The sequence below is a fragment of the Sturnus vulgaris genome, chromosome 5 (assembly GCF_052056855.1).
Source record: "Sturnus vulgaris isolate bStuVul1 chromosome 5, bStuVul1.hap1, whole genome shotgun sequence".
NCBI classification, from domain to species: Eukaryota; Metazoa; Chordata; class Aves; order Passeriformes; family Sturnidae; genus Sturnus; species Sturnus vulgaris.
The window spans coordinates 36,491,205-36,516,889 of NC_142247.1; the positions used below are offsets into that span (position 1 = coordinate 36,491,205).

Below are 25,685 nucleotides of genomic sequence, written 5' to 3' on the forward strand. Positions count from 1 at the left end.
TTCTCTTTTTAAAAGTTTATTTAAGGGGAAAAAAAATAATCTAAACCACCTGTATATCACTAGAATACTTTAGTGCACAAAGACAGCATTGGACAGTACCTGGCCAAACTCTGGGGCTGCCCTCGTTTCCAACAGCTCTAGCACAATAAGACATCAAAGTCTAGTAGCAAAATATCCCTGCAACAATCCAAATATAAAACTTTTTGTACAAATATATTTTTCTTTATAGTACGTAATCACTCTTAAAATACATAATTTCTTTAGCAAAAGTTTGCAACAATATTAAAATAAATAAAATATCCTAGAGAATATTCAGTTCCATAATAAAACTGCAAACCAGAAGAGTATAAAAATTAATTTCATTATTAAAATCTACTTCTGAGAGGTTTCTTCCTTGTTTTGTTTTTTGTTGTTGTTGTTTGTTTGTTTGTTTGTTGGTGTTTTTTTAGGCCAAAGAAAAAAGTATATAAAGATGCCAGACCTGTGCAAACTATTACAGGTCTGCTGCCAGGAGTCCTACCGTCACCTAGATACTGATGTCAGCCTGCACTCATCCAATTCTGAGTATGTGCAGGGTCAGGTTAACAGTCTCCTAGGTTTTAAGAGGAAATACCAATTCTCCTTTAACTGTGGAGACATGACAGATTTTGATTGGCTTCCAAGACAATATCCTCTCTTCCTTCATTTTCACCTATGCACGTGGCATTTGGCCTTTCCTGCTAAGCTGAAATTACAGTTGCTGCATGGAAAACAAAGAGGAGGAAGTTTTTTGTGTGCCTTGCTGATATTGTCCCTTAATTCATTTGCAGGAAGTGAATCCACAGAAGTTTTTTACATACTGATTTTTCTATTTTCCACACAGATTTGATTACTTTTTTCACATTCTTCCTGCTGTCTAGTCCTCTGACCCCAGCAAGAACATTTCTAAAAGTTTTGTGAAACAATTAAGTCAGGCAAGGCAGGTTACTTCTGCTTGCCATCTCGTTCGTATCCAATCAGAGCAGCTTTCCAAAGGAAATCTGGTTTCACCACTGTGAGTGGCAAAACCTCAAAGAATGTACTAACTTGCACATGATTAACCACAGAAGGGAAGCAATTCCCACATGCTCATGAGGTCGCTGCAGTAAACACCTCCTGGAAGGCTGAATTTGTGCATGGCTGAGGCAGGTTCAGAAGTGCTGGTCCTGTCATCACGGGGCACTGCTGACCATTCACGCCACAGAAGCTCCCTACACAGCATCTCACAGTCTTGTCTCCTGCACTTCTTCTTCCGTCTCCTCCTGCAAGGCAGTGATTTGGGGTCGGGGTTTACGTTTGCTGGAGTGTCTGTGGTGTGCTGGGAGTAGCTTAAGGCGCTCGGCGTGGCTGATGGCCTGCCTGAAAGAGCTCTTCTCGTTCAGCAGCTTCTGAATGGATTCGTACTGCCTCAATTTATTGTCCTCGATTACCTGGAGAAACATCACCCCGTTAGATGAGCAGTGGTGGTGCTGACAGAATTCAGCTAATGCAACTAATGGAGCAGGGAAGAGACATAAAAAGACATGGAAAACATCTTCTAATAGAAAAAGCCCAATTTACAATTTCTAATTTCTAGTTTGCAGTTGCTAATTACAACCACAAAAACATACATTAAAATTTGAACACGTGGAAAAGGTGCCTATTGCCCAAATTACAAAGTGCTGCTGGACTGGCTGGTTTCTCCTTGTGACTTGGTTTGACCTCTGAGTCCCTTTGTTGAAGTCTCCCAGTACCTTGGCATTTCCCTGGCACTGCTTGACCACCTGGTTAAGAAAGCGTTAATTTTTTTATCGCAAGCAGAAGGAGAAGGCTGCCAGCAAGGTGCCAGGTTTTCTTTGCTTTTTTCTCACCAAACAAGGAAGCACTGCTCACCTCTGTTTGAAGGAGACAAGAAGTTTGCCCTGTAAGTTTGTGCCAGACTCCCCTGTCAGACAGGAGCCAAGGAAAAATCAGGCTCCTTCACTGGCACTGCAGTGTCAGAATATCTCTGGTAAGGGCACAGGTCTGACAGGAGAGAACTTTGAGCATCTCTGCTGCTAAAACCTGGCGTGGAGGGTGGGAAGCCTTTTCAGAGCAGAGGTTGCCTGCCTGCCTGCTAAGGCTCTGCTGACACAACAGCTAGGGGCCAGGCTGAGTCCAGCACACGCAGAGGAGCAGCATATCCAAAAGGATGTACAACCTGCCTACCGACTAGCCTGCTCTAACTCCAGGCAGTGTTCCTCCTGCTGTGCTAAGGCACCCAATCAAACAGACGTCGAAAACCATGTCTCATTCTGCTAATAAAATTTTGATGTCCCCTCATAGAAGAGTGAAAAAAATACAGAGAGAGGAACCTAATTTTTAAGAACGATTTACATAAATTGTCTTTTCTTTACTAACCATTTTCACGCAACAAAGGAAATACCCCAGGACTCCAGTAATTTATCCCCTTGATTACACATGAAAGGAATATTTACATAGCTTGTTGAAAGAAACCAGCAATTCTGATCATCACACACTAGGAAGTCCCTCTTCCCCGGGCAGCCTCCTATTGCTCAAGTGCAGCTGATTCTGCATTTGCAATTGTAAAACTCTGTGAGATGTTGAGATTTTTCTGAATCTCCTGAGCCAATCAAAAAATATAAAGCACCTGGATCAGCAGCTGGATAACCTACACAACTTTCCTTCTGGTTGAAACTTTCCTTCTTGCTCCTCCAGAACATGACCCAGCTCATCTGAACACAGATCAGGTGAAAGTGCAAACAGGAGCCTGCAGTTCTGCCAGTGGGTAGGTTGCTCAACTGCCCTGAATGACCCCCATCAATCCAGAAAACATCATCATTTCCACACTTGGTGTGTTTTGCATGTTCATCAAATGCAGTGAGACAACAGGAAGTGAACCTATGAGAAACGCTCACCAAAAATCTCTGGCACTCCAGCATCGCCTCCAGCCTGTGCTCAGAGAGTATCACTGTGCAGTTGGCAAACGCATGCTTCAGCGTCTTCCTGATCACTTGGGAAGTTCTGGAAGGCAAACAAACACTGGCGTTCAGACTGCAGCGTGCATGCCCACAGCTGCACTGACGGGTGTAACAGCCTGGCTGTAGAGCCGCCACGCAGGGACACAGCTCTGCAGTCCTCAGCTGTACCTCTGCTGCCAAAGTACCCGCCAGCCAGAGAGTAAAGTTGTAACCCGGCCTCCCTGCTGCCCTGCACAGAATTACCAACATACATTACTGAAATCAGGTTTAGTAATAGGCCAGACAAACTGCAAAAGGTCTCTTTAGATGGTGCCGCCTCACGGGTTTTCTTATTCCACATTAAAAAACAGAACAAATGAACAAAACATACACAGGGTCCAGGTGAGCACTTGGTTCATCAAGCAGCAAGATTTTAGCTTTGCTGAGAACTGACCGGGCGAGGCACATCAGCTGTTTGTGGCCATGACTGAGGACACAGCCTCCATCCACAAGAACAAAATCCAGCTTGCCTGGAAATTGCTCTATTACAGACTTCAGCCCAACCTGACGGAGAAAAAAAGGACAGAAAAATTGGCAGGATATAATTACTGCTGACTGTGGCAATCATTTACATCATTGTAAACACTACAGAAACTGATTTTTGAAAGGAAAACAGGTATTTTTGGTTACTAGGAGTTTAAAAATAAATGACAAAAATGTATATACTACATTATAGCAAGAGAGAAAATAACCCTGGTCACCATGGCCACTATCTGTAGAGCTCTGACAGTGTTTCCAGGTGCTCCTTCTGCTGCCTCAAAGGTCTTGTGCACTTTGGTCATACTGAAGGCAACAGGGGCTTCCCTCTGGCACTGGTGACAAAGTGTTTAGAGCGGTGCCCATGCCAAGTGAAGCTGCTGCCTTTGGACCAGAAACCAGAGTCCAACCCAGATGTTTTCTAAATGTTTCTTCTAGTGCTCCTATTTACTCTCCTTGGGAGAGTTACACCTCAAAGCAAAACTTTCCATCTTCCACAGATCCAAACCAACTGTGGTCCTTGGCCTTATCAACAGAGTTTAGAGAGACATTTGTACAAAATATGAAAACTAGGAAATATATGTGAGTTGCATGGCTCTATAAAACACTATAAAAATGTAATGAAACTCCAGTAATTTATGAAGGCCTCCTCCCTTAGATTTTTAAAAACTGATCTGCAGCTAATTTGCATTCCAGGGAAACAAAAAATTGGAATTCCTACAAAGTGTTTGCACTTTGCATGGAAACCATATTAAATTGTGGTGTGTGGGTATATGTGTTGCACTTATGAAGAGCTCATGCTTTAATTTGTAAGCAAATTAGGGCCAGTGTTTTGTTCCCCATTCTCTTTTGAACACATATTTTGTCCTTAATGAAATTTTGCATTCAATGGATGGAAAAGGTGTTTTCTTCTTAAAACTGCACAAGGTCTCTCCATGTACCCATAGGGTTCAGACAGCTGACTGCAGAAGTAAGACTTAAGCTCACAAGTTGACACAAGTCTGAGAGATTCAGGTGCTGAAATATGGGGGCAATAAAAAATGAAACTGCAGACAAGGCCTTGTTCTCTGCAGTTGATTGCAAGGAGTGTAAAAAGCTTATGCTGATCTCAGGAAGATCCTCTAAATCCTCAGAAGTCAACATGGGTCTGGAATAAGCTGACAGTTCATTTCTGTGCTGTGCTCCCAAAGTTACACTGACTCACTGCCACTGCCAAGCCAGACTTCAAGAGCACGAACTTGGTAAACAATCCAATCACTCCTAGTAAAAAGCATTACAGCTCTTTCTTTTCTCTATTTGCTTTGCATTCTTGCCTGTGCAATGAAAACCTCAGTATCACATACAGCTTTGCCAAACTCCTTAGTGATAAACATTTCAAAATCTCTTTTTTTCATGCCATTAAAGAGCTTTAGCTCTTTAAAATTCCAAGCTCAATTCAAACACACACTGGAAACGATCCTCCAAAGCAGAAGAGCTTATCTTCTTCAAGAAAGGGGATATTGATCCACATTCAATTTTTTCCTGAGTCTCAGAGAAGCAGAGAAACAGCACTGAGCACGCTGTTGCCTCTGCTAGGGCTGTCTGAAAAGCTGCTGTCACACCATCTAAACAAAAATGTCATGATATTTTTATTTGACAGTAAATTACTCACAGAATGTGTTTATTTTCCTCTTTTCCAAATGTAGGGAAGAAATTAAAAAAATCCAAGAAAGCAAGTTGAGATAGAGTTAACCTCCTGGATGTGAAAGGAGGAAGCTTTCAGATTAAGTCCCACACCTGTGAGCATTTTTTTGACACGTGAGACTTACAATAAACAGGGAAAACAACACCAATTCGTGGTTAGGTCTGTATTAGTTAGATCGTCTGTACCTTGGAAAAAGGTATCCACTTTCTAGGCTGCAGCCCTTCCCCTCCTGTAAAGCTGACCTGATTTTTCCTGGGCATTACGGTCACCTCTGCAACCCATGAAGAACTGTCAGAGCCAAGAGGTGGCACCTCACAACTGCAATGTGTGGGACCAGTGCAACATGGAAACAGAATCTGGCCCTTAAGCTTGGGAATTGGGAAAAAAGCCAAGTTTTTGAAACCTCAACAAAATATTAGAAGACAACCTTCAGATTCAAAATTCTAACATTCCATGACTCTTATTTTCCATGGCAGAGGAAGCTCCATGACACAAGTAGAACAAAAGCCTGAATCCCTTGTCAGAGAGAGCACCTCTCACCTGGCTTCACATTGGCCTGAAAAATGAAATAACTATTTATATAAAACATAATAGATATGGCACAGCATGACCTTTCCACTGCACTTGTTTCCTAAGATTCTACATAAATGTAAAATATTACAATCACTTGACCTGCACTGCACCCTGCTGTAAACACATCACCAGAGGGAGACAAATAACATTGAACAGCTTTACCTCCTCTGTAACTTTCCATATTTCTTCATCATTCCACTGCCCATAAGGATCCAAATTCATCCGAAAAGTTCCAGAAAAAATGAACACTTTCTGCAAGGAAAAAAGACATACAGGTACAGGTAGATAGATGTGGGACACATATTGAGAAAGTAAGAAAATTACAGCCTGAAAAATATTCCAGGCTGGAGATTTCAGCTCTGTTCCCAGCCGATAAACTGGCCCAGCTCAAGGCTAGGGAGAATTTCTCCCAGGGTGATAATTTGGTCAAAATAAAAAGGAATTAATAACAAAGATAGAACACCTGTTGTGGTGTGTGACCAGGCCCTGGGAGGGGTGTCTTCTCTCTAAACCAATCACCTTTTCTCTACTCTTGGAATTGCGAGTCATGCTATAAAACCAAGTGTGTTTCTGAATAAACTTGTCTTTTTCTTCTGGTCATGAAAAATGACCATGTAGCTGTGCATCTTATTTCCGCTGCACTTAAAGGGTTAAAACCCCTTTCCACGGCTACAGATACCTGAAACATTGTATAAGGCTTCAGAAATTGTGAAGCATACAGACAAAAGAAAAACCTACCGCAATAACCAGATGGAGCTAACTGCAGGTTATTAATTTTAAAAAAAAATATTTTTCCAAATAGATAGTGATTTTGAAAACACATATTTAGATTTTGCAATTATCTTAATAAAATCATCACCAAATTTGTCTGAGAACCAGCAAACCCCAGATTTCAGCAGTTTTCAGAATAAAGCATTGCCTGTATTGTCATTTTGCAATAAATGTTTTAAAACTATTTGTGATTCTGGACTGTGTGAAACATACTCAAACATACAGAAAAAGGTTATCAAACTGAAGCGTGTGTTTCCACAATTTTGTTTGGAGAGAAAACAAACAATTGCTTATTTGTCAAAATCCAGGGACATTGTCCTAAGTTGTTTATCATCAATGAATTTCTTTTTCTAATAAACTGTAGCCAAATACACATCTCAGCATCATTCTGTTCCCTGGCATTGCACCATGTCCCAGTCCTATCTGTAAAGATGTTCTTTCTCTCTCTCGCTGTCGCACGGCTGGGCTGTCACACAGCGCGGCAGCAGCGACAGCAGCAGCAGGGACAGCAGCAGCAGCAGCAGCAGCAGGAGCGACAGCAGGAGCAGGAACCTGCTGTGTCAGAGCTGTCCCCGATGGAGCTGAGGGCTGGGCTCGCTCCCGGCTCTGTCCCGCTCCCACCTTCCGCTGCGGGAGATGAGGAGGATGCGCATTTCCTGGCACTGGCAGCAACGCCCTTCTCCAAATGAAGTTTACCAGTCAGTTCTGCTTTCCCCACCATTTCAGGCCAGCAGATTTAGGCAATCATACCTCAGATTTTGTAGGTCAAGAAGCAGTGACTCAGATAAAATTAAATATTTGTTTAATCTCTTTTTACATGGCGCAGATTCTGATGGAAATTAGGTTCTTCAAGGGACACTGAGGATGTACAACATTTCTTTAAGAAACCATTTTTTTTTTTCTATGCTGTGAGGTACTCCTGCTGTTTGTAGTGGGGAGAACTTGCTCCTAAAGAATTTAAGTGCCTCCTTGAGAAATATTACCATTTGCTTGCTCTTTCCATGCATGTACACTACAAATACCAAGAGGAAAAATTTGAGACAATTATTTTCTTCCGTCTTTCTAAACAAAGTATTTATTTAGAGAAAACATGTTGAAATGGCAGTGATTCACAGCCACGTAAGTTCCTGGAGTTTTAGTAGTCAAACACTACCAAAAGCAGTGAAGGACTAGCTGTACCAGCAGAAAATAACTGAGAGAATACACTTAGCAAGTGCTCTCCCAGAGTTTGGCCTGTCCACCACAATTGCCATCTGACCCAACCTGGGAACTTGGCATTCTTTCATCAGATTTCAAAGTGATTTATACACACATTTACATTAATAATTTAATTATGATTAATTAAAAGTGTAAACATTGCAGAGGAAAATCAATTACATTAATTAATTTGCTAGATTAAGATATGCATGCCATTGCCAACTTATTTGGTGTAAAACATAAGGAAATAAACTAATTCAAGAAACCAGAGGAGAAAGGCAACTGCACTGTGGTGCTGTGTACTCAGTGGGCTGGATTCAAGTGTAATGATACCTTCAATACATGGCAAACACACACTGACAGAGCTGCAGAGCCACACTCAGCTAAAAATTAATCACTGAAGTACTTTTTGTTGAGACAACAGGGAAAGAGTAGACTCTTTCCCTTATAATTATTGTTGTTAATGACAGTGAAAGCCTGGGTGAAGTACAGCACAGTCCTTTTCCCATGCCCTGCACTGGTGAGCTGGCGTGAGTGGGGTGACATTTGCAGCAGGATTAGGCTCTTCCAAATAGTGGGTGCGGTGGAAACAACAATGCTGTGGAAACAGTGTCACACATGGGTTTGTTCACACCGTGAGCCTCGTACATTTAACTAATGGAATATGTGTTTTCGGTTTTCAGTGGAAAAGAACAGTTAACTGAACAAACCAGTTCTAAAGATAGGGCTGAATAACATTCCTGGTGAAGTGCACCGGGCACAGCAATAAGGTTACAACTTTCTTCTGAAGCTGCTGCTATTTCTAATAACTTTCAAGAAGTAGAGCACTAAAAGCAAGCTATTTCCAAAAGCAGGGTTGGTTTTTCATCCCCCCAAAGTAAATATTTCATTGTCTTGAATTCTGGTACTTCTCTCCATTTCAACACCTCCTTCCTCCCAGCTCATTAGAAACCATGTAGGGTTCACTTAAGCAAATACCGTATGAGTCACCTGGGCAGTTTAGAGTCTACTTGAAGAGAAGCAGAAACAAATCTCTCCACATTCTTAAAAACCAGAAGTCTAAAGTGAAACAAGAACGCCCAAAAGTGAATATGAAGGACTTACATTGTTCATAAATATGGAAGAAGTAGAAATAAGGAGAGCACTGGAATGGATGGCTGGGTAGACTGGCAGCAAATCCGGAATCATTTCCTACTCAGTCACTTGTTCAAATTCCCACAGGATGATGATGGGTGTGATTATACAACAAATAGTTTCTTAGAACTGACATCCACCCACAAGCAAAACATTAGGAAACATAAATACGGTCGTGTTTATGTTCTGACCGCCCCAAATATTGCAAATCAACCCTTCTGAAGGGCATTTATCCCCATTAGAGGCTACAGCCTCTATACATTGGTGTATGTGGCAATAAGCTTCCTAAGCAATTTATGTGTTATGTGGAGAATAAAGACCCCAGAGTACCTAAGGAAATGCTTACAGAGGAGTTAAGGAGCAGCTGACAAGAGGCTGCTAAGGAGTGAGAGTATCCTGGCTGCAAGTAGCTGCTGCTGCAACCTATGAGCAAGTCCTCAGCAAGACCCATGGACCCTTCTTCCCACATGCCCCAGGGCTGGAGAACACATGTAACATCAGGTGGAATTAGGCAGCAGCTCCATGCACAGAGAAGGTGCAAGCAACAACAGCATGACTTCCATGTAGCCTCATCTGCTGTGTCTGTGTTATAGCAGCAATATCAACATGAAATAAAATCAAGGTACTATGTGAATGCTTTTTAGGTGCAAAGTTAGAGGATCTGTTTTCATAAGTGTCCTTTAGGGACTTTACATTGACATAAGAATAAGAGTACAGAAACGATAAAAACCTGAGATGTTTCTGGGACCAGCTCTGTAACATTCTCCTTCGAAGACGCCAAAACATCTGCCTCCCACAGAGCTTACTGTAAATGTAAGTGCTGTACTCCTGGCAGCACTGAACCCATGATGTAGAAAACAATCTATAACCTGCCCGAGATGAGCATGAGCACGTGGGGCTGTTAATTAACATCCCCAGTTGCTCTGTGCACGGGTCTGGTGCAGTGGATGCTCTCCCTGTGGGGATGCTGACTCGTCCCAAAGCCCTGCAGGAACCCAGGCTCTGCAAGACCCTCTGTGGGAGCGCCTTGGGAATGGCCCTGCTCAGCAGCTGCTTTAAATCTTTAAAGATTTATTAACACAGACACCGGGCAGGAGTGTGCTGGCACACCACAAAGCAGCCATGACCTCCAAAAGTAAGCAGGTCTGAATGGTATGAGAAATAGTGCTGGAGACAGACAGACAGACAAAGACAGACAGATACAATGAACAGAATGTGATAGCTGCTGGAAAACTGAAACTATAAAGATAAAAGTTGCAAAATTTCACTTCTTCAGTAAAATAAAGGAGCAAAACAAATTTGAGTTTTTTGTCAGCTAGCAGTCCTGCAAACTGTAGAAAACTTGTTCTCCATGTTAAGCTTGATTTAAGCTTGATACTATGTGGAGTATTTACATGTAGAAAACAGTGTGAGATCCACTAGGATGCATGAAATAAGACTCAAGAAAACATGAGAAGTCATCCCCTTCCTTGAAGCTAGCAGCACCTCATGGGTCTCAGGTTTCTCATCACTTGTTTTAACTGGAAATCAACTGCAGGTCTCCTCCATGCAAAGAGAAATTTCTGACAGCATGTTCTCAATCTGACTCCATTAAATACTTCAGGATGCAATCTGCATAAGAACCATGCAAGAAAGCCTTAGTGTGTTGAAACCAAATGCAGTTGGAAATCCTCACTCTGGAAATGTGGTGGGAAATACCTGCAGAAGAATCATCAGAAAGGCCTGTCCAGGAAGAAGGGATAATGGATGCAAAAGTACAGCCTGGTGTCAGTGGAGCAATTGCTTTGTGGGACAATGACAAACAGCCTGTAGGAGCAGTGTTGGGCAGGCTGTGCTTCAGCAGTGCTGCCCTGTGAGAAGCTACAGCAAGGAACTTCCTTGTGGGTGCTTCAGGAAACATGTTTTATACAATTTAACCCTTCACACCACTGCAAGGCACAGACAGACAGATTTGAGATACTGAAAGAAAAGAGGGATTTACCTTTGCTTCTGCTCAGTGTGGTCCCTGACCACCCTGCAGGTCATTCTAGCACAGCCTGTATGGAGCAGACAGCAGTGTCTTAGGACTCTGCTTGTGCTATGTGATTGTGCATTAGTGAGGTTACCACAGCAGAAAAGCACTTGTTTTCTACTAAATTGGGAAACTTAGGGTTAAGGAAGAGAAGGAGAGTGTTGGAAAGTTTTCAGGAGGAAGCATGCCTCAGGTAGAGTTCCATTGTCCTTTTGCTGGCGCTCTCCCGGAGACAGTGAATATCCAGGTGTTGCTGTAGGAGAGCCTCCCAGGAAAGGAAAAGCAATTTTTTTTAATTTTTTTTTTTTTCTAAAGCTGTAGGTGAATGGCAAAGAACAAAAGGCTCCCTTTGTTCTTCTGGGAAAGGCAGGGTGGCATAATGCAATTTCTCTTTCCTACTGGGAAAGTGCTGCTGAAAACTTCATTTTGTTCTGAATGTGGGAACTTTTGAGGCATAATGTGCGGTTCTTTGCCAAGGTGTTGGGACAAATGCTGCGAGATGAAGCATGCAAACAGGCTGGCAACTCTCATGACCTTCCAGAGAATGGAGGGCTGAGATTATTTGGCATTGATCCATGTATTAGGGACTTCCAAATGTGAACTAATGTGTAATTTTAACAATGAACTAACAGTGCGCCTCACTAGCAGAAGGGCAAGTTACACTGCTTATGTAATAAATGTCTTTTGCATTTTGCTGATGGCTGCAGAATGATGTTTTCTATACCATTAGTGACTCTATAGTGAGTGCTCAGCTATGAGAATTATTCCTCATATTTTCACTGGGACAATGAGACTACTTGTTTCCAAGTATTCAGATTTCTTCTCAGTTTCTGCATTCCCAAGCACAGCTGGAGATGGAAAACAGAAATTCTGGTGGGCACATCCCAAAGGGCAAAAGGCTGAGAGCAAAAGGATGACTCTGGGAGAGATAAGGAAGCCCCTTCCAATACAGAAATTTATATTTGGCTGTATGGGAAAATTGTCCACTGCAGACATATCTTACTGGTAAAAGCATCCTTCATCCTATACAGCCATGCTTCAGAAGACAGCTGTATAACACACCTGTCCTCCAAACTGAATACAAGCAGCTGCACATGCAATTCACTGCACAGATGCCTTGATCTGAATAGGGGATATTTTTTCATACTCAAAAGCAACAATCACTCTGCAGGACTGAACCAGCTGTAATAAAGAAATAAAGGTTTAAAGGAAAAGATAGATAGGAAAATGCTGAAGAGAGCACAGAAGTGTGACAAGAGGTCAGTTATCAAATGGCAGCCTGCCAAGCAAGCCTCAGCTCTGCAGGCAGTGTGTGCCTGGCACAGCTCAGGTAAGAGATGAATCCAGCCCGTGGACTCCACACTGCTCTGTTCGGCTTGGTTTGTTGAGGTTGTAACGTGGTAGGGAAGAAAGGGTCTATTCTGACAAGGTCAAAGTGCTAAAAAATTGCTGCCTCTAAGAAATTTCAGAGCATGAAATGCACAGAGAAAAGACAGTTGTGCCTGCTTTGCATGCCTGTGCTAAATAAATGGGACTTGGGCTACTATGGAATAACATATTTGAAAGAGAAGCTATCACAGCTCAAAGCTGATCATCATATAGAAAAATTGAATTCTGACTCCTCCTGGTGTTTGCAAAATCAAGGCCGTTTTTCTTCCAGCATGAAGATTTCAGCATCTTTTAACAGTGACCCAAGCTGTAAAACTTAGAACATTTTAATGTTAAACTGTCTGGCTGTCCCAGAGTCTCTCCAACTATTTTAAAGTGCCTCATGTAGTCACTGCAATAACAGCTTTATACTACATATACACTCACCAGCTTTCTAAGACAGTAACCACCTTTCTCAGATGGGAGACCATCAGGGAACAAACCAAATCTTCATAGAAACAAGATGGAAACAGCTTTACTGTAGGGACAGGATGGGAGGAATAGCACAATTATGGTGTGACAGCTAACAGTTAAAAGGGGTTGCTTGACCACCTTGGTCAGCCCACCCCTTTTTGGGTGTGTCAAGGAGGAGGTTCTCCAGGGTCAAAACATGTTTTTCAGTCTCTGGGGCTAGTAGCCACCCTCCAGGATGGATAAAGGCAGGACAGGCTGCATGTCCCCTCGCAGCGTGGCAGGCTGATCTGCCATCCACCTCCCACTGCCACCTGATACCATGAGAGACTCATTGGTCAGATCTCCATCACGTGTTACTTGAATTAGTCTGCCACAGTCACAGGATTTCCAAAGGAATGAATACTGTTATGGAGGAGATGTGTATGCTTTGAAACTGAAGAACTATTGGATGTGTAACTGTCAAAGAAGAGAGAGTCATTATGTGTTACTGACCTATCAGTGTTGCTGGTAAGGATAGACAAAAAAAGTACAAAAGAGTTAAAATTCTGCAGTCCATTCCATCAGTTTTCATTCCTACCCTTACAATGAACAATCACCTTTTAGTGTTACTGTCTGCAGAAATAATGTTCATTTTTCAGACAGATAATCCTTGGCTGTAACTGATATAACACAGTGTCAAGTGGCGGAAGCATTGACAAGAGACTCAGAAGCCCTAGGTTTACATGTTTGCCATCAGTCTGCCAGGAAAAACACACAATGTTCAATATCCTCGTGTTAACTATAATATGTGATGTAGAGCTTCAGAAAACAGTAGCTGAGAACTGATTGTATTTTTTTCTTCAGATGACACTATCTTATCCTGAATCAAAATGCAAACTGCCTCGGAGAGGCAGGGATAAGCAGGTTAGAAACACTTCTGCTTGGGCCTGCTGTACCTTCCCCTTTGTAGAAGAGTTCTTGAGGGAGAGGCAAAGAAACCCTAAAAATGCAAAGTTTGCTGTGAATCATTGCATCTTTCCACCCATCCATGCCACTCCCCTTTTCACAAAGCCTGTGTTCAATTTGTTTCCCAGCATACAATAGCAAACATCTTAAAAGCAACTATGTACATACGGATACAGAACCATTGAAAATAAAGGCACAAAAATATTCAATAATCTCATTACCTGAGGAATCACTCCAAATGCTTTTCTCCATTGCTGCACACTGACGGTGTTCCAGGAGACTCCATCAATCTGGATATCCCCTTCCGTATCCAGCAGTCTTAAAAATGCAAAAAGTAAAGTGCTTTTTCCTGAACCTGTTCTTCCTAAAAGGCCCACCTGCAATGCAAATCATACAAGCAAACATTTAATACTCTTCACATATTAATCACAGACTAAGGCAAAAATCTTAGAGTTCTCAGCAGTGAAAAACAGTCCAGATGGATCTCAATTGGATAGCAAATGCCATTCATTTGGGAATGATAAAAGCCTAGAGCAAGGACTGAATCAAACACAGGGCAGACTCTTCTTTGTTTTGTTGTAATAACTGGATGAAAAATATGATAGCCTGCCCTTAGCTGAAGGACAGAAATTTGTATGTCTATTATCTTGCACTGATAAGCCCAGTTGGTGCTGATTTGTGCCTTTCCCCCTCACTTTGCTATGAAGCCCTCATCAGCAAAATCACATCCAGAAACCAAAAACTAAGTAGGGAGTGCATTTGGATCACCCTAGTAAGCTACTCCATTTTCATATCATTGAAAATAAAGGGCCTAACTCTGATTAGTGGGGTAGCTTGAGGCAGAGGCAGAGGTTACAGCAGACATAATGCCATTGGACACCCCTAAGCACCTGTGCAAGTCCTCAACCTGCCCTGTTGGTGCTGATTTTCCTTATCTCTGAGGTGTGAAGAAACATAATGATATATGTTTGGGGATTTTTAAAGTTGTGTTTCCCTTGCAGGCGAACTGACCTATTGCAATAAGCAAATATCTGCAGTAACCACCAACAAACTTCAAGATGCTGCCTTTTCCAACATCTGGGTTTGCATGCCTAACAATGTCCTGTCTGAGTGTGGGCTGCTTTTGTAGTGTGACCAGACTGAAGAACTGGCTGAAGGCTTGCAGTGCATGGGGCTACATCTGGTGTTGGTCATTAGCAGTACTGCTCAGGGCTTAATCCTAGGGACAATCCTCACTCTCAATCCTAGCTCTCCTCCACATATTCATCAATGAGCTGCATGCAGGAGTCAAATGCACCATCAGCACGGCTGCTGATGATACCAAAGTGGGAAATGCTGTTGACTCTCTTGAGGACACAAGGCCTTGCAGAGAAATTCACATCGTTTGGAACACCGGGTAGTTTAATTGCAATTTAACAAGTCCAAATGTCAGATTCTGCACCTGGGATGGAGCAATGCCAGGCAAAGGTATAAACTGGGAGAGGAGTGGCTGCAGAGCAGCCCTGCAGAGAGGGATCTGGGGGTGCTGGCTGACAGCAGGATCAACGTGAGTCAGTTGTGTGTGCCCAGGCAGCCAAGAGGGCAAAGCCCATCCTGAGCTGGTCAAACACAGCAGCAGCACCAGCTGGGCAAAAGGGGTGATTATCCCACTCTATTCAGCTTTGCAGCAGCCTCCCTGGCAGGGCTGGGTGCAGTTCTGGCCTCCACAGTTTAAGAAGGATGTGAAGGTGAGGGAATGCATCCAGAGGAGGAGAACAAAGCTGGTGAAAGGACTAAAGGGAATATTCTATGATGAGTGGACAGGAACTTGGGCTTGTCTAGTATGGGGAGGAGGCTGAGGGGGAACTGATCTCTAATCCCTAGGATCCAGTGAGAGAACACTTGGAAATGGTTTAAAACTGCATGGGGGAAGTTCAGACTGGACATTAGGAAGCATTTCTTTGTTAAGATGGTGGTCAAACACTGGAACAGGCTTCCTAGAGAGATGATTGATGCCCCAAGTCTGTAAGTCTTTAAGAGGCCCTTGATAATACACTTTAACTCCTGGACAGCCATTAAGTAGTAAGGCAATGGGACTAGACGATAATTCCATTCCATTCCATTCCATTCCATTCCATTCCATTCCATTCCATTCCATCCCTCAGCAGAGGAGAACTCCTCTGTTTCCTTCTTGGTGTACTACCTATGCAGTAGAGAAAAATTCTCTCCAGTTTAAGGAGCATCTGAGTCCGGGGTTCATCATTAAACTTGAATTGCAGTCCTTGAGAAAAGGATTTTTGTTTTTACTGCTCTACCCCCTCTCTGTACAAAAGTGTCTTTCATTTTTCCTACTTCACTGCTTCAAGGGATTTTCCAGGAAGTAAATCCAGCAGCCTGCAGCAGCATCTGCATCTCCATGTTCCAGGAATCACAGGTTTCTCTCTTGCAAAGGCAGAGTGGTTTCAGGATGGTGCTACAGAAAATCAGAACTATGGGTTCAAAATTTTGATGCCTTCAAACTTAGTAGATGAAGCATTCAGTTCATGTAAACCAACACAAATCTGCCAAACCTGGCAGAGACTGGTGCTATGCAAATTTGGAGTTAATATGTGCCTCGTGTCAAGGCCAGGGAGCTGTCACTGAATCAGTTTTCTTGTATACGTGGGACAGTTAAAATCTCCTCTTCTTCCGTATGGCTTCAGCTCAAGAAACCACAAGCCATTCCACTAAGGATGGGCTTGAAGCAAAGTGTTAAACTTTTACCTAAATGCTGTCCTGAAACTAAAGCCCTTTCTTAAACACAACCCCAAACACGCATGAAGATTAATGAGAGGTTTGTCAGTCCCCTAAAGAGCAGAGCTGTTTGCAGTGTGCAGTATCAGAATTCGGGTGGCGCAGAGCCCTCGTGGAATGGGTGAGGCGGCACCTCCGCCCTCGGGCTGCTGCAGCCGGCGGGGCATGACCCTTGGCACGGCTGCCAGCATTCTTCTGTGCCCTGCCCCGCCGGGTCAGGCTGTCCCCAGCACCACTTCCACCAGCCAGCTTCCCTCTCCACAGCCGCAGAACTTCAGGCACAGGAATACAGCTTGGAAAAGTGTTGCCTATGTGTTTCATCCGAAGCCATTTCTGTTCTTCAGTTAGTTTAGAAGATAGTTTGTTTTGCAACAATTTCATTTAGAAACCCTAACTGGACTCAAAATCCTCTTTGGTCATTGAATAGTTTTTTGACAATTCTATACTAAAGCTTAATAGAAGTCAGAAAAAACCACAACAAAACAGTGTCTTACCCTTTGCCCTGGACTTATTGAAAAGGAAATGTTTTCTAGTATAGCAGCTCCTCCTTCACCGTATTTGGCTGTAAGGTCTTTCACAGTCATTTGGCCCCCAGATGGCCAGTTCTTCTCGTCCTTCACATGCCTGTTTGCAATCACAAGGGCATCTGAAAACTGGTTATTCTTCTGTGGCTTAATGCTCTTTGTCTCTTCTGTCGGCATGTCAATGAATTTAAATATTCTTCCAACAGAACGCATCTACAAATCAAAACAAACAGTATTCTAATTGTAATTCACCAATTGTAATTGATGTAAACTACCAAAACAAATGAAATTGTTGCTAGTTCCTAGAAAAAGAAAGAGATCAGTTGAAACTAAGGGGAGATAAATAATTTTAAAGTGTCCACCTTTTTAAACCAAGACACCTACACTATGATATAGTCTCCAAAGGTAGGCTACTTCTTGTCTAGAGCTCTGTATTCCATTACACTGTACTACTGACATTGGTCCAACATGTCATTCCTCTTGCTTCCTTTTTAAATGGACACAGTAGCTCTTCCTACCTAAAAAATTGTATTTTGAAGAGTGATGACTTGTATCTAGGAAAACAAAGTATAGTCATAGAAACAACATGGGTCACTTAAACTCTTTCCTTCAGGAAGGTATGAGGTTGCCCAAAACCTGAAGTTCTTTGAATTATGACCGATCTCCAAAGATCAGTAGACTGTATGGGATTTGAAAAATGCAAAGCAATAGCATTAAGTAAAAAAGGAGCAATCGTTAAACAGTAACATTTGAGTATTTGTGAGAAATTATAGTTTAGAAAAAAATTAGTAGGAAGTTCTATGATAATGAACTTTGTATCAGTAATTATATATATTAGGCAAAATAATACAGTCTTGTAGTTCATGAACTTCAGACAGAAGTTGCTAGTAGCAGTCTTGGTGCATTTTCAAAGGAACATGAGACTAGAAAGGATCCTCTTGATCTTATTTTTATTAAATGGGCCAAGGGTTAATAAATAATTAATCTCCTTCACTACAACTTTGCTGCTCAGGTGGTCAGAAAACATATTTTTTACTTTATGGACAATTTTGCTGTTATAACTTTATTAATTTAAAATTCCAAAGAGCTTCTTTTACTATCTGATTTCCCCATTCATTTTTGGAGGGACACCTTAGATCCAATCACCCTTTGTTCTCCAGGACTAAAGAAAATCCAGGTTTAAACCTCTTTCTTAATATATGTTCTCCTTCTCCAAATTCCCCAGTTCAAATCAAGCTTTCCTGTCTAACCAGAACGTACACAGAATTTTGGATGATGTTTTACCAGAACATTATACAAATGCATTGTTGCTTCCCTGTCTATATGAGTGATATCTGCATTAACACATCCTAGCATCATACACTGTTTTCTTCACAGTCACATCTTAGAGTCAGCCTTTGACTGAGCCAAGCTTTCCTCCGTTTTAGCCATTTCTAACCAAGATCCTCACTTACAACTGAGGTTATTCTTAGCAGTCCCTAAAAAGAAGCCTTTGAATTTTCGTTGCTAGAATCTGTTTAATATCTGCCATTTGAGGTCACCTAATACATTTAAACTCCCAGGATCCTTTATGCCAACACTGCCTTTCAGCTCTGTGCCATTGGCGGATTTCTTCAACACACTTTTTAATTTTGTTGAGAACATTTTAAAAAGATTAAAATTAGCTCAGTCAGCAATCTAATCTTTGTTAAGTAGCCTCCCTACAGGTTAATACTTAGAGTTAATGCCATTTCTGACCAACTCATTAACTAGTTTACAGTTCTTGTAATAATCCTGATACCCTTCATTTATATAATTCCTGAAACAGAGTCACAGTCAATGTTTTCCTGAAGGCAAGTGAGATCTATTGCATTACTTTTGTCTGGAAAATAAATCATCAGACATAGTTATGAGGGCAGTGTGATGCAATCCTAATGTCAGCAAACCTAAGTGACTCCAATCTATAAGCATCACATTTTTAATTAATTCTTAAAAATAGTTTTGAGAGACTGCTGCTATCACACTAACAAACTGATGGTGATATCAATGACTTCTCATTTCTCCTTCCCAACAAAAAATTGACAGTTGTTATTTTATCACATGCCACGACCACTGCCAGCTTGTTTTATTTATTTGAAGTGCCCATTATAAGATTTCCAGCTTCTTGGCCAGTTCTTCCTGAACACTTGGATATGAGGTCTGCTCTACCTGATATAGATGGCATTGTTCTAGTCTGGTTTCAAATGTTCAAGTGAAATGTCCAGCTGCAGAATCAAATCACCCCTAGGTGAAGATTCTGATTTTAGATGGACTGACTCACAGATGGGGACAGGTATGTGTGCCTCCACAAACTGTACAATTTAGGGAGACCAGGATTCTAGCTGGTTTGCATATAATTCCTGCCTCAGATATTATAAATCCCATTATAAATCCCATTTATACCTTCTGATCCACTTTTAAGCCCACAGATTAAACACTACCTTTTCAGTGAAAATTAAGATCAAGTATTCTTCTAGCTTTTGAGCCATTTGCAAGCCTAACTCTGATTTTCACAGAATCACTAGGTTGGAAGAGACACCTTCAGGATCATCAAGTCTAACCTATGCCCTAACACCTCAACTAAACCATGGCACTGAGTGCCACATCCAGTCTTGTTTTAAACACATCCAGAGATGGTGACTCCACCATCTTTTTCAAGTTTCTCTTCTCTATCTGCTTCTTGACCTCCAACACATAGCTTGTTTAGGTTAACATTAAAATCCATTCTGTAGAGGCTGTAATTCCTAATGTACTGTCAGAGAACATTGTTCATGCTGGCAGTCCCAGTCTTCAAAATGTCCTACTTTTCTCCTGTTCAGGAAACAAGTTTTAGCTCTTTACTCGAAAAGGATGTGACTTCCCTTTACATTCAGGTACCTAAGTTCCCCAGTCCAAGTAATAAATTAATTAGATTCCTTGTTTTACAAAAACTTGTTCCTGTAAACATTTGTTCTCTAATCTGTATTCTCAGAAATATATTTCTGTTTAATGGTATTGTGGAAAACTCTTTGTACATCTTTGTTTAACTGCTTTTATACTCTTTCTGAAAAGTGCTTCTTTGATGTATTAGGTACAATTCCTTTTTGCTGTTCAATCCCAACTGAAATACTGTTAGGTAGATTTTCTGTGTAGATGCAAACACAAGGAAGTACTGCGATCATAGCTTATATCTCAGCATCCTGAAACACAATTGTGACAGAAATTCTAAAAAGCATGCTAACACACAAGCCTATCAATTCTTATTTCCATCTCAACCCCTGTGCAAGATGGAAAAGCATAGTCATCATCATGTTCATGTATATATGCCAGCTCTTTTTGGTGATACAAACGGGAAGACCTCAGATCAGGCTGATAATTTTCTCCCCATCTGACTGTCAGTAGTAAATCCCACAATGAGCACCATGCAGTTATTTTAATTGGTGTTTGATGGTACCTTTGTTTTCAGAAATCTTAGCTTTATAGAAATATAGCCATTTCAGAAATGAAGGTCTTTCTTGGCTTCATCAAGAGCTGTGAATGTTTGTCCAGGCAGAGATTCCCCATAACTGCCCAAGAGGTGACACATTGTCTAATGTCTGCTGTGAAGCCAGATGGATGGAGAGCCTTCCTATACAAAAGAAAATTTCGTCCCAATGTCCTAGCTCCCCTGACAGACTTATCAGTTATGTATGCAGATATTTTAGACAGTTTGATAATTTTTAAATAAATTCTGAATTTCTTGTTCTATAGCTTGAACTATGATTTAAATCTGGGCAGAATGTAGCATGTCAGGAACATTTTATAAAAATATCCATTCTTCCTTTCACAGGGAGAAATGTTCTGTCATTCATAATGACAGGTATGGGAGAGGTGACAGCAAGTTTCTTATCCATTATTTCCTTCATATTCATGTCTTTAACTAGTGCTTTTGAATAAAGGAGTATATTTACTATTTTCATCTCTAAGTCTATATAGCATAGTACACTATTTTTAGCCTTGCCTAATTGTATTTTGCTGAGATTTTAATAGCACTGCAAATTCTTTCATTTATTTTCTCGTTAATATCACTTAAACTCTTCTTAACTTTGAGGGAGAATTCATAACATAATTATGTTATTCATATTTCCAGAAGGTGGAAGAAGTAATTCTTTTACAAGTAAGCTAATAGAGTTAATTTAATCAGGTTCTGTGTTATCTTCTACTAAAAAGAGAGCAGTCACTCTCTTCAGACCAGACACACATGGTGTTCAATGGCTGTGTTGCCAGACATCACCTCCTCACAAACACCCTGCTGGGAAAGTGCACTGTGCAGCTGGGAGATCCTGTGCGAGATTGGTCCAGTGGTTCATGTTATAAAAAATTCCGTGCATTAGGGCACTGCCAAAACTGGCTCTGAAGGCAGAACAGATGGTTTTACCAACGTTCCACATCATCTGCTCTTACATATTGGGTGCACTTATAGGATGTGTACTTCTCTTATGAACTTCAAAAATGAAATACTTAGTTCATTTAAAACTTTTACTGAATTTTTTCTCGTTTTCCCACTGTTGGGCAGGCAGGCAGAAAAGAGAATGTTCTAAAGATTTTTTCTTCATTATGTTCCCTTCCAGAATACCAATACCTCACTCTGAGGACTGCCATTCTGATGCAGCTTTTACAGTCAAGTATTTACTCTATTTAAACCTAAACTTTGGAAATTAAAAGTGTTCTCAGGTTTTCTGCCAACAGTAGTAAGAACTATATTAAGAACATGTCCTAAATTTAAAAAAAAAAGTCAATTGAACAGGTTAAAGGAGAAATAGTATTGGAATATAAAAGCATAAAAAATAATCTGTAAAAGCACCATTATTTTTCATAGCTGTACTTTTATATTTGATCTATTTCTCTACCCTGTATTACTTTAATTCTTCAGCATCCCTGATGTACAGGGTGGGGCACTGTGACGTTTGACAAGTTGGGTTTTAACATCTCTTTGAGGGATTCTTTTTATATGTCCTTATATAAGTAATTTTGGCAACAGTAAAAGTATGGCATTTTCTCTTTTCCTGATAAAAGGAACTGTCCTTCACAGTTAAAACACTGCTACTGCAGGATAAACATCAGTGAAAGAAGAGGTTAGAAAGCATTGAAATAGTCCACTGGGACTAGCTAATGCTTATCTGTGAAAGCAACACTTACTGAAAAAATTATTTTCTATTTCCTTATGAAGGAAAAATAAATTCTAAACACTACAAGACTGCCTAGAAGGATAAGGAAAGACTGGAAAATTAGCAGAAATTATCAAAGTGAAACAATAAATCTAGCCTAATTCATAATTCTAAATGAAACAACGGAGTGTCAGAGTGACCTGTATGTTTGGAATGGGGGTTTGAGGGGCTTGGGGGGGTTGTTTTTAAATAAAGGCAGAGAAGACAAAGTATCAGGGCTGTAGAGAATGAAAGGGTATTAAGAGACAATAGGGATTTTTAGTTTAAAGCCAAACCTGTTCAACAAAAATTGCTTCATAGACAGTATCTGTGTGTATAGAAATAACAACCTACCTAGGAATTTCGATTTCTTCAATCTATGTGCCACTGTCATGGAAAGATCAAGAAGGAGATTGTGTGGAATAAAGTAAAATTTGCCACCTACTATCTGTTTGGCCAGCTACTCCTTTGGACATGGCTTTCTACCACTTGCAGAAAACTCCAGCTTATATGACAACCAAAGACTGCTACCTACAAATGTATTATTCACTCAGACATTCTTGTCTGCAGGCTTGTAAACACAGATATCAGCTGCTCAAGGGAGGGCAAGAGTGATATCAGCTAGAGCCGTGTGTGTGTGTATCTGTAACAGGAGACATGTGGAGATGTGTCAATTCTGGTCAATCTGGTTCTGTGGGGAGCTTCAAACTACCTCTAGAGAGAAAAATAGAGTAAAACTAAATAGACTACTAAGTCAGGCAAAACCTTTGCAAAACACCTTTAGCCAAATAATTGTAAAATACTTTCAAGAGGGAAGTGCTAAATGCAGAGACTACAGAGTAGGAATTAATACATCTGTATCACCCAGTGAAGCAGTTTTATTATCTTGACACCATTAAGTTATTTTTATCTCCTTGTGAACAGGAACAGCTTTTAAATATCAAGAAAACCATCCTGCCAGCAATATCTATTAGTTTCTCATCTGGGATACCTAAAAATTCATATTATGAGAATGGGCAATTATCCACTGCTAAAAGATGTCCAGAGGATCCACCTATAACCTGATGGGCCTTAGAAGGCTATCAATAATATAATATAACACATAACATAACCAGTGCTCCAGCACAGTCCTTTCTCTTAATACAGAGCAAAGTATTCAGAAACGTCTAGAGCAACTTGAGACTCCCTTTCCAAGGGAAAGGGAGTTATTTTCTTATTGCTACTAATAGGTGATATTTTAACATGACTGTACTTTTAAAAAGGGGAAGTTCTTCTTTATTAAAACACTATTGTGTCCAGCACCCTCTGTATCCTGTTGTTCTTGTGAAACACCTTCAGTTTGTATTAAGCCGTGTAAGATACACACGTGATTTGTATACAAATTTTTATACTTAAAGTGATCACATTTTGTCTGACAGGGGATGGAGTTTACAAATGAGAGCCGAGTGAACGAACATGGTTGTTGCTGTTGTGGTTTTGGGGGATTGACCTACTAGAGAGCAGCTTTGCAGAGAAGGACCTGGGAGTCTTGGTGGATGACAAATTGAGTATGAGCCCTTGAGGCCAGGAGGACCTGATGTACACCGGGAAGAATATGGCCAGCAGGTCAAGGGAAGGGATCCTGCCCTTCTCGGCCCTAGTGAGGCGACATCTGGAGCGCTGTGTTCAATTCTGGGCTCATCAGTACAAGAGAGACAAAGAGCTATTGGAGAGGGGCCACTGGAGGGCTACAAAGATTATTTGGGGTCTGGAGCATCTCTTATGAGGAGAGACTGCAGCAGCTGGGCCTGTTTAATCTAGAGAACACTGACGGGGTCACATTAATGCATATAAATATCTCCAAGGGGGTGTCGTTGGATGGCTCTTCTCAGTGGTGCCCAGTGACAAAACGAGGAGCAATGGCTATAAGCTAAACCACAAAACGTTTCACCTCAGCGTAAGGAGAAACCTTTTCACATTGAGGATGACAAAGCACTGAACAGGCTGCCCAGGGAGGTCGCAGAGTCTCTCTGGAGACCTTCAAACCCCACCTGTGGGGAGTTCCTGTGTCACCTGCTCCAGGTGACGCTGCCTTGGCAGGGGAGTTGGCCTAGATGATCTCCGGAGGTCCCTCCATACCCTGACAATTCTGTGATTTACCAACATCAAATTTTGCTTCATCTTTAGTCATATAACTACTGTTCAGCAAGTCTTGCAGTTACAGCAATGAAGCTGTTTCACAAAATGCTTGCCCCTCAAGACAGGCTGTTCATAACAAAGCCAAGAAGGAGCTAGCATAAAATGTTTGGTGGATAGGAAACACTGCTGAATGGCCATCAGCTTTCTTGACTATCAGCAGTCATATGTGCAAACGAGAGACTAGATGTTGTAAGTGGTTAATTCCTTGTTCTGAGCCTCTTTCCCTCAGGAGGAATCTAGTTTAATATATTTTTTAAAAATTAATGTTAGACTTGCAAATATTGCTTCACCATCTGCCCCAACTATATATTTTTAATATGATAATCAATTCCAATTAATCAGGATTTAAGGGACTCTGAAATTGGTTGTAAATTTCTTTTCTTTTTCCAATACTGAAACAGTTGGCTCAAGAAGCTAATTTAGGGTTCAGAGCAGGTAAGACAGTATGTGGGAGATCTTTTTCCTCAGAAATGTTTTTGGTTTATAAGACTACAGTATTTTGTTACACAAATTCTGTCGAAAATAAATCCTAGAATGAATGAAGTGGAAAAAGACCAGTAACTATTAAATTTTAAAATAAAAATTTCAGTTTTCATATATAAGCTAATGTATGATGAAAAGTGTAAGAACAAATATATTCATTTATGAATTTCCTGTCTGCTTCACATATCTCAACAAATAGGTAATGAGAAGGTAACCTTGTGAAATACTCTGTTTCAAAGCCAGTCCTGCCTATTAAAATTACGTATGACTGCAAAGTCTTATGTCAGAGGGCATTTTACATAAAACCAGAAAAAGACTGCCAGGGAAGTCAAGGACAGATTTTTAAATCACTACTGATAATAGGTGAAAGGAACTGAAAATCATCCATTGTGATCTGCTATACAAAGATATAAACTAGACCGAGGAAGATATAATGCATATATAAAGGCAGGAAATATAATCATAACATAACAACCTCCAGCCTTTTCGAGGTTTTCCTATCACTGCGACATCTGCAATCTGAATCCTCAAATGCAAGTATTTGCTGCTGCCTATTCCAGGACAGAAAAACTTCAGATCATGGAAAAACTCAGTTTGTGTCATTCCAAAGCCAGCAGTTTGCTATCAAAGATATGAAGGAAACTTTTCTGACACATCTGCATAATATTCAACTCTGAAGATAATTCACTGCACAACCATAGTCAACAAAATAAGACAATTCCTCAAAAGAAAGTGCAGCACAGTGCATTTCTTGCTTACCAAACTATCAACATCTATGCTTGAGTTTACTGCCCACTGCAAGGTTCCCATGATGTTCATAGCTAGAGTAAGAATAATTCCAGCTGTACCTGGTCCATCACCTGTGGAGAGAAAAACACATTCAATTTCTGTGCA

The 25,685-nt window shown here is 41.0% G+C and overlaps 1 protein-coding gene across 2 annotated transcripts in view; it reads right to left on the reverse strand.

Annotated features, from left to right (window-relative positions):
* CFTR (CF transmembrane conductance regulator) overlaps positions 1–25,685 on the reverse strand; it is an 88,871-nt gene continuing 63,186 nt past the window's right edge. For both annotated transcript variants that reach the window (XM_014892152.2, XM_088165447.1), the window contains 7 exons: positions 25,551–25,651; positions 16,918–17,160; positions 13,873–14,028; positions 5,914–6,003; positions 3,349–3,521; positions 2,916–3,021; positions 1–1,448 (listed from right to left, as the gene is read on the reverse strand). In XM_014892152.2, the coding sequence (XP_014747638.2) occupies positions 1,242–1,448; positions 2,916–3,021; positions 3,349–3,521; positions 5,914–6,003; positions 13,873–14,028; positions 16,918–17,160; positions 25,551–25,651 (1,076 nt within the window). In that variant the 3' untranslated portion in view covers positions 1–1,241. The remainder of the gene's footprint in view (positions 1,449–2,915; positions 3,022–3,348; positions 3,522–5,913; positions 6,004–13,872; positions 14,029–16,917; positions 17,161–25,550; positions 25,652–25,685) is intronic.